The sequence below is a fragment of the Dendrobates tinctorius genome, unplaced genomic scaffold, assembly GCF_039654945.1.
Source record: "Dendrobates tinctorius isolate UK_male_01 unplaced genomic scaffold, ASM3965494v1 ptg000060l, whole genome shotgun sequence".
NCBI lineage: Eukaryota > Metazoa > Chordata > Amphibia > Anura > Dendrobatidae > Dendrobates > Dendrobates tinctorius.
In genome coordinates this window covers 15,648,953-15,665,394 of record NW_027361728.1, presented here as the reverse complement: position 1 = coordinate 15,665,394, position 16,442 = coordinate 15,648,953, and the positions used below count along the sequence as shown (strand labels likewise).

Genomic DNA, 16,442 nt, shown 5'->3' with positions numbered 1-16,442 from the left:
CGGGATGTCCTCCAGCGGAGGCAGCGGAATACTGCCTGGGAGCGGGAGAGTGGAGATCGCAACTCCCTGACAGGGACTGGCAGCGGCGGTGATGAGTGGTGGTTGATAGGCCACAGGCGCAGTCTGAGGCCGCACTGGAGGATCCGCAGCGGGCCCAGGCCCAGTCACTACCGCAGACTGGAGCGGGGCAGTGGCAGCTGCGGGCGGCACAGGAGGAGTCACCGCCGTGGTCAGGAGTGAAGCAGCGGTGGCTGCAGGCAGCAGCGAGGAGGCCTCAGCCGCGAGCTGGAGTGAGGTGGCTTCGGCTGCGGATGGCTGCTAGTAGGCTGCAGCCGAGAGCTGGAGTGAGGCAGCAGTCTTCTTTTGTTGGTAAGCTCAACGCCGTCTCCCTGCGGTCCACCGAGAGTCTCCATCTTGTCGCTGTCCTTTCTGGTAGCTGCTCGTGGCTCTCACTCTCTGGCCCACACCAAGTCTCCACCACCTTCTCCCTCGTTTTGCTGACTCACACAGTCTGGTCCTCTCCACCCTTCTTCTCTGAACTCCTCCCCCAACTGCCCTGTCAGTCTCAGCGATCCATCCCCCAGCTCTGCTCCCTGGAAACAGATACCCCAGGAACCTAGAAGACGGTCCCCTTGGTTCCAGCCCGAGTACTCGGCGGAGGCCTCTCCTCCTATACATACATAACTGCTGATGCCAATTCTTGGCTCCTTGGCGCTTGGTCTAACTACTTCGGCATCATCGCTGAGCCCAGTGATTAACTGCAATGGCCACGTGTGCATTATTTGTGTGGTGATCATCAGTCACCTGACCAGATGCTGTAAAATGTTTCACAGAGGTGGGAGCAGTATTCAAATGGAAAAATATCAGAATTGTTTGTTTTTAATGTCTTTTGTGGAGGGTTTTCTTCCAAATTAGTCATGCCATACCCTGATGCTGTATTATGGATATATTCTCCTGCTTTGCATAGATTTTAGGGAAGAATAGCTCCATTATCTGCTAAAGTACACACTATATGGTAGGACACAGAGTACCTATAGCTCTGTAGCATGAAGCTGCTTCTTTCGTAGTATGAAAAAACTATTCTTTTTGTGTACATGAGTCCTAAAAATAAAGTAATATTGACATTTATCTTAACGATATTCAGATTAGGATGTTATACAAAAGACTGAGAGAGACAAAGGATGCTATTTAATTCACCAATTTTTATTTTCACTCATTTTAACATTTCCCTTGCACTGGATTCTTGCAGATATATTCTTGCTCTAAGTTAAGCAAAAAGAAGATCCTTAATGATTTGGTGTAGCTCTACCAGTGGTTCTCCAGGGCATGTACTCAGTTTTGAATGTTCACTTGGAAATTCAACACTGTCATACTTTCCATGTTTTCCAGGGTGTTGTGGTTTTCCAGAGAAATGTGGTTTTCCAGGGAATTGTGGTTTTCCAGGGCGTTCTGGTCTTCCAGGGTGTTCTGATCTTCCAGGGTGTTCTGGTCTTCCAGGGAGTTCTGGTCTTCCAGGGTGTTCTGATCTTCCAGGGTGTTCTGGTCTTCCAGGGAGTTCTGGTCTTCCAGGGTGTTCTGATCTTCCAGGGTGTTCTGATCTTCCAGGGTGTTCTGGTCTTCCAGGGCGTTCTGATCTTCCAGGGTGTTCTGATCTTCCAGGGTGTTCTGGTCTTCCAGGGTGTTGTGGTGGGGGAGGCATGCGGACAATACTGGGAACTGGCACACTGTTTTCATCATCAGAAAGAAAGTGAAACTGAACTGACCCCTTTGATCTTTTCTTAAAATCTTTCGTTTCACCCTGTTCTTCGGATGAGCTGCCATCATCAAAAGAGGTATGATTGTGGTGATGATGACGATGATGATGATGATGTGATGGATCATGACTGTGATTACCATGTTTGTGATCATGATGATGGTGATGGTGATGATGGTGAGGACGATGCCTTTGATGATGGTGATGATGGTGATGTCGGCATCCACGGTGTGAGCAGTGACCATGCCTATGATGCCCACAGTTGTCAGGTGCATCTTTGCCTTGTCCTGCATCTTCAGTACCTTCCTGATTTACTTCTGTCTCTTCTGCCTTTGGGGCATCAGGATTTTCTTGTTGCTTTCCAAGTTTTGAGCTGTCTGGTCCATGACCACATTGCCTGTGTCTATGACCATGATCATCTTTATCAGGCTGAAAAGGAGAAACATATTCATATTGTTTATTAAAAAGTTTGTTCCAATTGAAAAACATGGTGCACATGAAAGCCGCTTTTCCGCTTTACCTGAGCACTGGCATGTATGCGGGCAGAGGAATGTACCCAACAATCAGGTTATCACCATATCCAGTGGAGACAGCTTTCTCTATACGTTACATAGCACTTATTATAGCAGCCTACACTGCAGGAGCAGTCATCGTTTAGGGGATAATGAGTTTTTATTATCATCTAAATGACTTATCACCTGCAGTGCTTACACTGTTAATATCTTCCAATAAGTAAAAAGGAAAAAAAAACAGCTCGTCAACAGCGGCATACAGCGTGCTGAAGCACAGAACTCATCTGGTTGCATTGGATGAATCATGAAAAAACAGGATGGCGTTCTGGCTTCTTGAAATCCAAGATGGTTATTTGAAAAGCATTAAAAATAGATGGTAAAAAGATTCACAAATTAAGAATGCTGCTACACATTTCAAACACTCAAGGCGTCCTTTATCAAAGCTCAGATTTGATAAAGGATGGCTTAAGCATCTGAAATGCGTTGTCGCAACCTTAATATGTGAACCTTTTCTACCATCTATTTTTAACAATTTTCAAATAAATATCTTGGATGTCAAGAAGCCGGAATGCCATCCTGTTTCTTCATCAATACCTTCCAATTGCTGATTCTGATAAATCTATCAGAATTATCTCTTATGTTAAGTTGTTAACCTGTGTGCCTCTAGACAGTTTTTTAGCCTTTGTAGGTAAGCAAGAATATTCCAGTAATTGACAGCAATCAAAGCTCTTAAAAAAGTGAGGAATTATAACACAAGAGACCCGATCCATCAAGCATTGTACACACCAGTCTTAATGAACAGGACTGCTGGATCAAGGTGCGCCTAATTCATTAAGGTGGTCAAGTTATTTAAAAATAAAGGCTCCGTTACACATAACGATGTCCCAGCGATCCCACCAACGATCCGACATGGATGGGATTGCTGGGACATTGTTAGGCTGATCGCTGGTGAGCTGTCACATAGACAGCCCCTCCAGCGATCAGGACCAGCGAGCAAGCTGGTATCTAAGGTAAACAGCGGGTTTCTAAGAGCCGCGCGGCTCTTGGATACCTGCTGTTTATCCTGGAAACCAGCATGCACGCTGGTATCTAAGGTAAACAAGGGTTTCTAAGAGCCATGCGGCTCTTGGATACCCTGTTTACCTTAGTTACCAGCGTGCACGTTGGTTTCCAGGGTAAACGGGTATCCAAGAGCCGCGCGGCTCTTAGAAACCCGCTGTTTACCTTAGATACCAGCGTGCAGCGTCGCTGATCGTTCTTCTCCCACTGCCACACGCAGCGATGCGTGCTGGCCAGCGGGAGACCAACGATCCAAAAATGGCCCAGGACGATCAAGGTGATCAGCGATACCCGGCAGGGGGGGCAGTCGCTGATCCCCAACACACACAGCGATGTTGCTGGCGAGATCGCTGATGCGTCACAAAATCAGCGATGTCGCTGTGTCGCTGTGTGTGATGGGGCCTTTAGGCGCACTCTACAAATGCCAAACACCGTCACTAGAAATGGTCCTTCAGTCAGTAACATTTCTGGCAAAATTTATACTACTAAAGTGTCAAATTTTGATTAATTAGATGGGCAGGCTTGGTCACTCCCCATCCCGCTGATACTCTGCCCATTTTGAAGAAGCTGACCTAGACTGGTGTAAAAACATTAAAAGATGCAAACTTATTTCACAGTTTCAAGAGGTTATAAAGAAAGTGTCTAGTTCAAAATGTAATTGAATTCATAGTATTTCTGAGGCTCACCTCTGGGTCATAGATTTCACAGGATCCCTTCACCTCTTCTTTGCGCTCAGGTGTGTTATAAGAGTTACCTTTACAGAAACCAACCTCCTGTGGAAAAGAACATCCAAGTTACGTTGGCTGATTCCAATGTGGAAAACATAGTACAATGTAAAAAAAAAAAAAGAGAAAAAAAAATGGACGATACAAAAGTTTTAGACAGGTGTGGAAAAAATAAAAATAAAATTGATAGAAGAGCACACTTTTCGCCTTCAAAACAATAATTCTTTCAGGTACACTTGCACAAAGTAAGGTTGTAGTCTGGTGTTTGAATAACCATCATAATATGGCACAAGAGAGCCTGCTTATATGGATGTGTCACTTATTAGGCGTTGTGCTGTAGTTTCAGTACAATCAATGTTTTATCAGCAGGAGATTATCACTAGCGAACTACGTGTCATGTGCAGAGCAGTCAGGCTAATCTGTGTAACCCTGCTCCCACCACTGATTGTACAATATGAATTATGAGCAATTTCCAGAGGGAGCTGCCAGTCAGATATGAGGGTGGGGTTGTAAGGGTGTGGACTGCCCTGCCTTTGAAAACAGCTTCATATTATAATATTATAGGAATAGTGTTATGTGGTTTTACTGCGTTTTATTATACTATATGAAATGTGATTGGTGTGATGTGTTTTTTTTAGTAATGTAATACCACTAATCTATAGTGTTGTAAGGTACTGATGCTGCTGTGTAAATACTGTAAAGGTAATGCCTATTGTGAGCAACATGCACTCAGAGCAGGTTAGACAGTGATGGGCATTGTAAGTGTAATATGCTTAGTGCATAATACTGTTAGAAGATAGTGATTGAATTTAAGTAGGTGAAAGGTTAAGTTTGCCCAGCAACCAGACTGCTGGGGCAGACAGAGTAAAGAGACAGTTAATGATTGGTCCAGCCCAAAGAGGGAGGGGTTAGGGCCAGTAAATGGCAACCACTTCCTGGTTTAGTCAGCTAGTGAGGAGAGTTCATTGGTGACAGTTGCTAGGGTGAGTTCAAAATGCAGTGGGCTGCCAGCAGAAGCAAGTACAAGTTGTGCTGGGTGGTATGAGGCCTTACCAAACTCCCTGTGGATATTCCTACAACTTCCGGAGCTTAAGGCCCGAGTCGGTGGCTATTGAGAGCACCGACAACCCTTTCATACAGAGGAAGTTGGACGTGAAAACACGTGAGGGAAAGGTCTTGACAATATTCCAGGGCCTGATGGAAAATCTCTGGGGCTGACAAAAACTTTTACAGTAGGGATAGTTTAGGCAGAAACTAATATAAAGCAGGAAATGTACTGTGTTACTGAAACAAGAAATCGAGGGTGCTGTGCTCGATACTGCGGGATACAATCTGATGTACTTCAACTCTCAAATAAACTGTTAATGTTCCCTTGAGTTGTGTGCGGCAGTTCCGGAGTATGAAGAATTGAAGACAGCGGAGGCTTACGGCCGGCAAATGAGTGTAATGCACCCTACACAAGATAGCATACTGGGACTTGGATACAATTTATCTGTGGGGTGCCAGAGCATGGGAAGACAGCCACTCGACCATGACTACCACCCAGTGCACCTTAAAGGTTATACAGGTTATAGATGGAGCAGAAAACTTAGCTCTGCTACATCTACATCAGACAAAAAAGGTATTATGCCAAAACTGCACCAAGCAGTCCAGTAAGTGATGCATCACTAGTATAAGGCTTTCTTGCCCCATATTATGCTGCTTTCAGATAGGAAGAACCTGATGACAGATTTAATTGAGCTGAAACAGAAATGACTGTTTAATAAGTGTAAAAGTGAGTCAGGAACAGTCAAATTCAGCTACGAAGCTGAGGTTGTGCAAGACAGTTTCATGTCACAGCTCATACACAATGGAAAAATTAAGCATAGCAAAAAGTCACAATGTAGTTGTGCTGCATCACAGGGTCTCTTCCAGGCAACACTGTGGAGTTTCAAGACATGCCGTTCAAGCTCCTTAAAGAAGCACCAAGAAATTGGCAACGTTGAGAACCGTAGACGCAGTGGCTTAATACTGTTAATTATGATGAACTTCAAAAACTCTTGTGCATCTTGTACTTTTATATTAAATAAAAAAATGCTGAAATTCAATGAAGAATTTGAGAAATTTGAAATAGTACAACTTACTGCCTCCGAGTCTTTAAGGAACTTGCAATCGGCAAGATTTACATTACTGTCTGTTTTCAAACACTCAGTTTCCTTTATGACGAAAGAGAAGAAGTAAGATTGTCCAAACACATACTGTAAAGAAATGAGAAGGAAAAATGGTAACATCATCAAAAATGCAACCATAATTTATTGACTTCTATTACTCTTTGTTGTATATCATATTTGCGTTTACCATACATTGAATGGAATACTCACCAATAATAGTATTAGACTTAAAGGGAACCTGTCTACAGGAATAACGCTGTTAACCTGCAGATATGGGGTTAATCTGCAGGTTAACAGCGCTATGATGCTGTCTGGTGCCTGCCCACAGTGGAGAGAAAATGATCTTTATTCTCGCCGCCAGCATTCGGTGTTCAGTCATTGGGACGAGGGCAGCGCCGGTCCAGTTATCACTCTGAGTATACCGAGCGGCTGCTGTAATCGCTCCCCTGCGCAGTCAGACACGGCCATTACATAGTACACAGCAGGGACACATTATTAAGACTAGAAATCGAAAGGGGTAGCCGTCACTAGGGAACGCCAGGAAGGTGGTCTATCAAGATCAATTTGAGTAAGTGATCCACCGCAACTCCAATCGTATGCCTCCAAAGGAAGATAGTGAAATAAACAATTGAAATAGACGGTCAACGGAGTGCTAGGAACATAAGGACAGAGTATTTTTTCTTTAGCCCACAAAGCGTTTCGACGGTGACCCAGTCTTCATCAGGTGGCACCGTCGAAACGCGTTGTGGGCTTAAAAAAAAAATACTCTGTCCTTGTGCTCCTAGCACTCCGTTGACTGTTTATTTCAATCGTTTACTACATTATTAAGATTATCTCACCACAGGAACATTTTTTCTAAACACATCCAATTGTGGAAGTTATTATTATTCCAAGATTTATTGATTAAAATCAACTTATGTTTGTGGGAAAACACCTTTAATAGGTGCAGAATATCTACAACATCAAAAACTAACCAAATGTATATTGTGGGTATGTAGCCTTACAGTGCATGCACCGCACGCTGTTTGGATTCTCCGGTATTCCTACAGAGACCGGGTGGTCTTGTATGCATTTTCCATACTTCCTACCATATTCTGGCTAGACTTGCTCAATTCATCACATACTTGTGGTCAAGTGACCACCCGATCTCAGCAGCAATACTGGAGAATACTGACAGAGTGCAGTGCACACAGTGTAACTACAGACTTTTAGCAGATGACCTGACAACTCCTTTAAGGAATATTTATAAGTGGACTTTCGGATGTTGATTTGTTTCTGCTCTTTTTTGTTGATTAGTGTAAAAGGACTAGGAAAAAAATAGCAACAATAGGTGAAGCCACATGTGAACAGATGGGTCCAATTCATACACAGCTATATGTATTTTTGTCTTACCTGAGTCCTCACTCTTTCGATATGATCCACTTTGAAATAATTTGTCTCGTTGCTGTCTTGATTAAACTGTTGGGTTACCAGATCAGCCTTCTCTTGAATTTTAGGACTAATATCACTGACCGGGGAAGGGCAGTCTGGACATATGCGAACAAATGATCTAAGAGGAACTAATAATAATAATAGGGTCAATATTGATTGGCAATGACAGCCAAAATCTTCGTACAGGTAACCAAAACCATGCATTACATGGTTAACTCAGTCACTTACCAGGACTAATGGTGCAGTTGTAATTCACAAGTTTCAGAATTCTCCATGGCTTGGCTATGAAAATGATGGCTTTACAGTGACCAAATACCTAGAGCACAAAATAAATGGCATTTTTGATTATTATATGTATTTTTATACAAATGTGATTGGATTATTTAGGAACGTGCAGGGTGTGTTGTATATTTTGGTGCATTTTCAATAACCCTTTATTCTAGATATACAGTGCCTTGAAAAAGTATTCATACCCCACAAACTGTTTCACATTTTTTCTCATTACACTCACAAACGTAAATGTATTTTGTTTGTATTGTATGTGATAGACCAACACAAAGTAGCAATTATTTGTGTTTTGACAGGAGGGAGCGAGGAGCTAGAAGCAGACTCAGACATTCTGCTGCAAGTTCTCCTGAAACAGTTACACTTTAAATCTATATTAAAAAGGTTAAAATAACTGTGGTTTTAATCCTTATTTCATAAATCAATAGTACACATGAACATAAGAAACCTTGTAATAGATTTTATCACAGAAATTTGCTTCTTTCTCTGCCAGAATTCTCGATTCTGACGTAAAATCTGTATTTAGTGAAGATAGACGATCCCATTACTGAGATAGGAGATGTCACTGGCTACTGATGAGATTCTATGTAAATAGAAGGGAGAGGAGGGGGAGGTGCTTTGCCTTTAGCCCCTCCTCCCATCTACATAGACTCTCCAGTATCAGCTGTTATCTGCTGTCTCAATAATGGGATTGTCTGTCTTCACTAAATACAGATTTTTCATCAGAATTGATAATTTTTATAATTACTGATCAATTTTGGCAGAGAAAGAAGTTTATTTCTCTCACACAAAGTTGCTCATTTTCATGTGTACTATTGATTTATTAAATAAAAATTGAAACGACAGTTACTCTTCAAATTGTGAGAGACTTTTTAAGTGAGATTGTAGCAGCAGAATGTCTGACTTTACCAGAAATTTAAACAATGGTTACTCTTTGACTATTTCTAAACCATTTATTTATTACCATGTTTACCTTTTGGATCACTGTATACACAGCAGAGACCCAGTGCTTGTGTATACAGATTATAAACCACTGACAGTGCTTCCTCCTCTGGACCCATTGAACATAAGATCACTGGGAATAGGGAGGAGGCAGGAGTTGCTGGTACTAGAAGACCCAGTCAGCACTCCTTTGCAGGCAAGAGGTTGAAATTCACCTATAACTAGGACTAATATACCAGTCCCTGTTACATGGTAATTTAGCAATGAAAAGAATGTGTTAATATATTTACGACCTTACGGTGGCACAGTGTGTAAAATAGATGGAATACATAAATAAAAACATAAAAATAAAATAGAAAAATAAATGAAACAAAACTGAAAAGTGTAAAACTTTTTTGCTGTTTATAGCCCAGTCTTCTTGAAAAAAAAAAGGTTCAAAATATAAAAATTATTTCTATGGAAAGGAGAATGCAATTTAAAATGTTTTTAGATTGGAATATTTGAACTAGAATAGTTTTTGGGCTTGTATGATAAAACCCAAAAATTGTGCCTACCCAGAAATGTAGGGAAAATGGCCCCATCATGAACTGGTTTTATGGAAGTTTTTTCATACTATGATCTTTATTTTTTTTTTTTTTAAACTATATATATTATTAGCAAAAATGAGTATTCTTGAAATTTTTACATTGGCAATTGGGGTGTTTTAACACTGATAATTCCTGGCCTTTCAGAAAGAGTTTACAGGAGTATATCAGTAGTGGCATGGCTACAATGACAGGTAACATCCCTATACACATCTAAGGCTGCTTTTACACTTGCCGTTCTTTTATGGGCCGTTTTTGCGGACCCCAATAGATTTCTTTAGGGCCGCAAAAATACATCGGAGCGCCGTGTCCCGCATGGCCGTGAGGGCTGTAAATACGGCCGTGAAAAAATATTGAACTTGCTCGACATTTTTCACGGCTCATGTACACGGCCTCCATTTAAATTAATGGTACCGCAAAAACAATGGTAGATTATTTTGCGGTACACCGTATTTGTGGATCGCCATTTTTTTCACCTGCAATTTGTTAGAACAGGGAAAAATGGCCATCCGAGAAGGTTTTTTGCTGCCCGTTTTTGCGGGAGACCGCAAAAATCACGGCAATACGGTCTGCAAAAATGACCCGTAAAAACAGGTCACAAAAAACCTGGCATGTGTAAAAGTAGCCTAAAAAATAGGATATACAGGATCTATCAATTCACTTCATTTCACAATGACCTTTGCACTGGCTCATTAGGTACAAATTATGAGGATGGGGTCTGACCATTGTGGCTTTGTATATGTGTTTCCTGAAGCACAGTGTCCAGTGTAAAAATAGCAAGAGTTCTATTTTTTATTTTTAATTCAGATTGGGAAACAAAAAAGACATTGCCAAAAATAAACCCAAAACCTAAAAATCCCTTTAAGGGCTTCTATGTGGTCTATGGTTTTTCGTTTCCTGGGCTCAAATCCCACCAATGACAACATCGGCCAAGAGTTTATATGTTTTTCTGTGTTGTGTGGGTTTCCTCCCACACTCCAAAGACATACTGATAGGGAATTTAGATTGTGAGCCTCAATGGCGACAGCAATAATAATTTATGTAAAGCGCTGTAGAATCTGATAGCGCTGTATGAGCAATGCATAAAAAATAAGTAGCTCTTATCACTTCATCTGAATTGTGACAGCCTCCCTGGTGGTATTGATGGTAATACGTACAGTTTGATGGAAGGGTATGTCATGGATGCATTCTTTCCAGGACTTCCCACTCAAGACATGGCAATCCGTCTCAATCACATCCAAATCCAAATAGTAGATCGAGCTTCCTGGTAGTCTCACTGACTGAAAATAGAAAAATGAGCAAATAATATTATTAATAATAATTTCCATCCAAAATTAAAAGCTGATAATTATAAGTAATTACCGTATGTCTTTTAGCAAAATCCCCTTTAGCTTTTCTGGATGTAATAAGTATAAGTGACAACTAATATTACTGCCATTACAGTTGTCACTAAAGACCCACATGCCATTCATTTCAATTGAAAAACATCAGGCGTTTTTCCAGCAGCAGAGTTGAAAAACATTGTGGATTTCTGGGCAAAGTTCTTTTGAAAACCATCAGATTTCTCCAATCTCCAACTAAATAAACAAATTCAGTACCTAACACCCATACTGACCTACATGTAAATCACTATGTGAAGACTGGTCTTACCCCAACTCTAACCAAATACCAGCGACAATTGTAATAGCCATACAAACAAGCAAAAATAGATTGGCACAGCTGCACTGCTCCTGGATCACACTTAGGAACCGGATCGAGGGACTCGGGTCCCTTGCCGAAAAACATATGAAAGCAAATGTCCAGAATCCAGCAAAGAAGTGGCAAAATGGCACTCACCAGCCTTAAAATTTCCTTTGTTTGGATATCACATAAACAGTAGGGAAGTGTGCCATTTTGCCACTTCTTTGCTGGATTCTGGAGAATTGTAATAGCAATTGTTTCCTGTTGCCAAAAAGAATTAAGGGTGCTTTCACACTTTTTGGCACCCATTCGTAGGTCCCGTTGGGGCTTAGTCCGAACCCCCAGCAAAATGGAGTTTGGGCGTATACGCTGACGGGGCTATAGACTATAATGGTACCAACATAGTGAACGTGTGCTCTGTTGTGCATTATTTCAGGTGTGTACGCCTAACGGAGATGGAAAACACGATGCACTGGTATAGTCTATGGCCCCATTGGCGCATATAACCCAATCCCATTTCAATGTCAGTTTTTTGTTGTTTGTGATTACAAAAAAACTTTACCGTACATCTGCATTTTAATATTAAAAACGGACTGGACACAGTTGGCACCAATGTTCTGTCAATGATTTTCATAGACCAGTAGATCTGTATGGATTAACTCTGTTTCAGGACTTTAAAAAAAAACGGTCCCGATACTTAATACATGGTTCACAAAAATAAAAAAAAACACAGACATATGAGCAGCATCATGATGGTTATGTGACCTATTTGTGAAAAACACAGATAGAATACATACAGACTCAGACTGGCCCATAGTGGAACAGGTAGATCCGCTTGTGTGCCCCTTTGCAGAAGTGTCCCCCCCGCTTATAGTTGTTGGCACAATATACTTGATTCACTAAATTACCAATTTAACTACACAGTTTTTTATGATATAGAAGAAAGTTAAATTTGTGAATGGGTGTAATGTATTATTGTCATTTAGCTGAAAAGTGGGTCCCCAGTCCGTGTAAGGCCACATTCACACATTCAGTATTTGGTCAGTATTTCACATTAGTATTTGTAAGCCAAAACCAGGAGTGGGTGATAAATACAGAAGTGATGACGTGTTTCTATTAAGACTCATACCCATTAATGTAACAGAAAAAAACCAGTCCAATACTGTTCCTGAAAAGTCGGACGAGTGTAATGTAAGTGTCATGCGAGTACAATCCGATTTTTATAACCTAGCATCCGATTTTCATCCAAATGACATGCGATTGCAAGTCGTATGCAATGTGATTTTATCATTATGTCATCAAAACATAGTTTTCCAAGGAAATATTCTTTAATACATTATGTATAATTATATAAAAGAATATTTCCTTGGAAAATTATGTTTAAATGACACAGAGAATTCATCTATGTAAAAGCTCATGTTAAAATCACTATATATACTGTATATACAGTATATATCAGATAGAGGGATAGAAATGTGTGAGATATGTAATCAGTGCTTTGCTTGTGTATTTTACTGCACATGTATTTTATTACTAAATAAATTATTTACTGAAAAAAATGGTGTGAAATCCCCTGTAGTTTTATTAACCAGCAGAGGAAAAGCGGACAACATTTCATCAGCCTCGTACAGTAAAATCAAAGCAGGACCCGACAGAATAAAATAGACTTATATACCCTACATAGAATAGATAGATATAAAGATGTCAGTGACATACAGTATATAATTAGTACAGTGCTTGAGCAGCTTACTGTACATGCATTTAATAAATGATTAATTTTCTGAAAAAAATGGTAACATTTTATTAACTAGCAGAGGGAAAGCAGACAGCTGAGTGCAGATGTTTATAGCCTGGGAAGAGAGTAATGCACATGGAGCTTCCCAGGCTGTTAATATCAGCTCACAGCTGTCTACTGGGGTTTTCACGCCCCTCCTAGCCAGACTCATTTCCATGCTATTTACAGATATGTACATGTTAAGAAAACAAAACAACCCAAGTTCATTTGAACTCTGTTCAGGTCTATGGCTCAATCGGGGATTATCTGAATCTCATTTTTAGTGGGATTTAGTCACCCAAATACATTGCGGAAATCACAGTGCTAGGCTATGTAACGGTGTAAAATACGCCACATGTACTAAGTGATTTGTATACTAGATATGTTGAAGTGTAACTTTTATAACTTTTATTAGTAACAGTTAAAGAGATATTCCAATCTGCAAGATCCTATCCCAATATGTAGTAGGTATAATAATAATAATATTAGCAAATACCTACAATTTAGTATAGTTCTCCTTTTTGCTGTGTCACTTACCCCATGTATGGGACATTGCTGTAGCTTAGGTATCTATGGTTGCGACCACTGGCAGTTAGATCCTGGTGGTCCTAACCATTGATACGCTGCTGCATTGCCTGCACATGGGGTAATCAACAAAGCGTACATAAGAACTATACTATATTTTGGAGTTATTTTCTAATATTATTATTATTATTGCACCTACTACTTATTTGGATAGTATCTTGGAGATGGGAATACACCTTTAACTTACACCCTTTTTTTATTTCAAAAAGATTTATCTTAATTGCTCAGAAGACTCATTAGTATCAGTAAGAATCAGCCTCCCTATCATCTCTTACTGCATATATTAAATATTTTTGACAATAGAAATATGAGTAAACAAGTAAACTCCTATATACTCGTACCCTAATATAAACACATAGGAAGGGTAATACTTACAGGAGAAATTAAGGAGAAAATACAGACATATAGTTGTATATGACAATGACATAAGTCATTTTGTTGTCATCATGAAATTGGTGTAAGGACCTGTGCTTACGTTGCAGATTTGTCCCGCTTTTGTAGCAGTTTTTTCCTGCACAGATTTGTCACAAAACCTGAAGCGTTTCTTGATGAAATAAGAATTCTGAAGTCAAATGCGCATGATATTTATGTTTGACTTGCAGATTTGAATCTGCAGCATGTAAATTCTTTCAACTTTTTTGCTGCAGATTTCACCCATACAGTGTGGAAAAATCTGTTCCAAAAATGCAAGTAAAAAAGCATCAAGAACGTGCCTATTTTATGCAGAAATGGTGCAGAAATATCTGCACAAACCCTAAAATGGTCACTTACCTCTTGCACAAAAACAGATTCAATTCGGGCTGGTCTTAACAGAAAGCCATCTTTCCGGTCTTCATTAATAAGGTCCAGTGCCAAACCTGCTTGTTCTTGTGTTGCATTGCAGTCTACTGAAATTAAACTGGGTTTTGGAGGGCTTGTAGCAGAACACAGCGACACCAAAAAGGCTACTACAAAAATCCTCTCCATACTGACCAAGCACTGCTTTGCCAGATGAACTACTCAACTCTAAAAGCCTTGCATTATATATAGCCTAAATTATGGACACCCGCTTTTCTCCTTGACCCTATTGTTAGAGAGGAACAAATAAAAGGTAAATGATTAGGAGGCTTCTTGACTTGACAAATACTGACACAATGCAGAGGGTCCTGTACTGGATGTTCACTTTATTATCTTTGGCAAATTGACTTGCACAACTAGATCCTTATCGTTATGTAAATTGTCAACAAGGCCAAAAGGTGACTACTAAAACCAAAATTACATGCAAAGCTTGGGATGTTTAAGAAATATACACCTCACTCCTAATATACGGAATATGAAAAAGACACTGTGACCCCTGGATATTAAAAAAATACACACTGTGCCATGGCCCTTGAATATGTATAATAGATACAGTATTTTATATGACCTCCATGATTTTTAAGCAAAGTACCAAGTCTTCTAGGCATGGAATGAAAATTGGCAACATTATGCAACATCTATCTTTTTCCATTCTTCAAGAATGACCTCTTATCTAGCCGGGATGCTGAATTTCCTATAGCTGTTCGCTTGGGTTGAGATCAGGAGACTTACAGTACTTCGCCAGTGAATCACTTTCTCCATGTAATTCAGGAATGCAACATATGTGTGTTTTGGATCATTGGCATGTTGAAAAAGTGCAATATACGAAGAGCAATACATCTGTAAATTCATGACACCTTTCATGAAATGTAGATCCCCGATGCCAACCCCACTTAACCCTTGTTTTGACCGGACCTATTAAAGTCTTGATTTTTAGCTATTTTAAGTGTTTTATTTGAATACTTGTTGCATTATTTTACTGTATGTGAACATGGTTGTTCATATGTAAAAAGATGAGCCGAGGCAGAGTCAACGGTGTCCGGTGCCCCTTGAGGCCGGAACTATCAGGACTGTCACCACTGCTAGTGGGGAGGTTTCTTCTAGGAGGGAGAGCCCTTTCTGTTGAACAGCAGGGGACGCGGCGTATATAAGGAGACCCAGGAACGGGTCATACTTGGCGGGAAGATGACAGTAGATGGTTGATTCCCTCTCTGCTGCTCGTGCTGACAACTCCACGTCACTCAATCCTCAGCGTGGTGACCTTAAGACTTTCTTTGACGCTATCAATTTACCATCTGAACTGTACTTTTGGATACCCCTGTTTTGCCTGTGATAGAGGATAAACTGCCTGGAGACTACTCCGTAAGGCCGCCAGCTGCCGTGGTCTGTAAGCGTGCCCCTGTCCTGTGTCTGGCGCCAATTTTGAGGAATCCACACAAAGGAAACAGTCTTTCCACTCAAGTCAAGCAGGACTGAATCCATCAGCTCCGTCGAGAGACAGTGCTTCTCGTATCTCCGTAGCAGAGCCAGAGACTTTGTCCACAATTTGCGACAGCATCAGGAGATTTTCCAGCCCTTTCCCTGCAAGAACTGCAAGCGATAAGTTCCCGTGTTTTTATATATCTTATTCCCTAGCATTGTGTCTGCACGTGATTTCCGCTGCTCCTTTACTGGTCTTGCCTCCCTGTGTGGAGTATTACTTGTTAATTCCCTGTTCAGTAAACCCTCGTTAACCCCTTCTCTGTCTTAGACTATTCACTGCATCCAATAGACCTCTCCTCCTTACACATAAACAAATGAAAAATGAAATAAAAAACTTATTTTTTTTGTCCAAAAATGTTACATGGCCTTATTGCAATATTCATGTATATAGCACATTTGCATAATAAAAATATTCTTTATATAACTGTAAACTATAACTAATAACATCTACTGAAACTGTATGTAAATATATCTAAAAAATAACAAAAAAATAAAAAGTACAGCTTTTTCTATATAAAATGTTAAATAAGGTTCACTGTGCTAAATTCACTGTTTGCATTAGTCACAAGTATAATTTACATGTCTTTTGCATAAGTACTTTGCGCAATTGCAGCATACAGTACCACATTGGTTTTGTGATTAC

At 40.3% G+C, this 16,442-nt stretch overlaps 1 protein-coding gene across 1 annotated transcript; it reads right to left on the bottom strand.

Annotated features, from left to right (window-relative positions):
• Positions 1–1,182: 1,182 nt before the first annotated feature.
• On the bottom strand, positions 1,183–14,480 carry LOC141092519 (uncharacterized). Its single transcript, XM_073578740.1, has 7 exons — positions 14,252–14,480; positions 10,599–10,721; positions 7,859–7,946; positions 7,592–7,758; positions 6,173–6,286; positions 4,011–4,097; positions 1,183–2,182 (listed from the first exon to the last, which is right to left on the bottom strand). Exons 1-7 carry the CDS (start codon positions 14,444–14,446, stop codon positions 1,268–1,270), a joined length of 1,689 nt encoding a protein of 562 aa, XP_073434841.1. The 5' UTR covers positions 14,447–14,480; the 3' UTR covers positions 1,183–1,267.
• Positions 14,481–16,442: the final 1,962 nt, after the last annotated feature.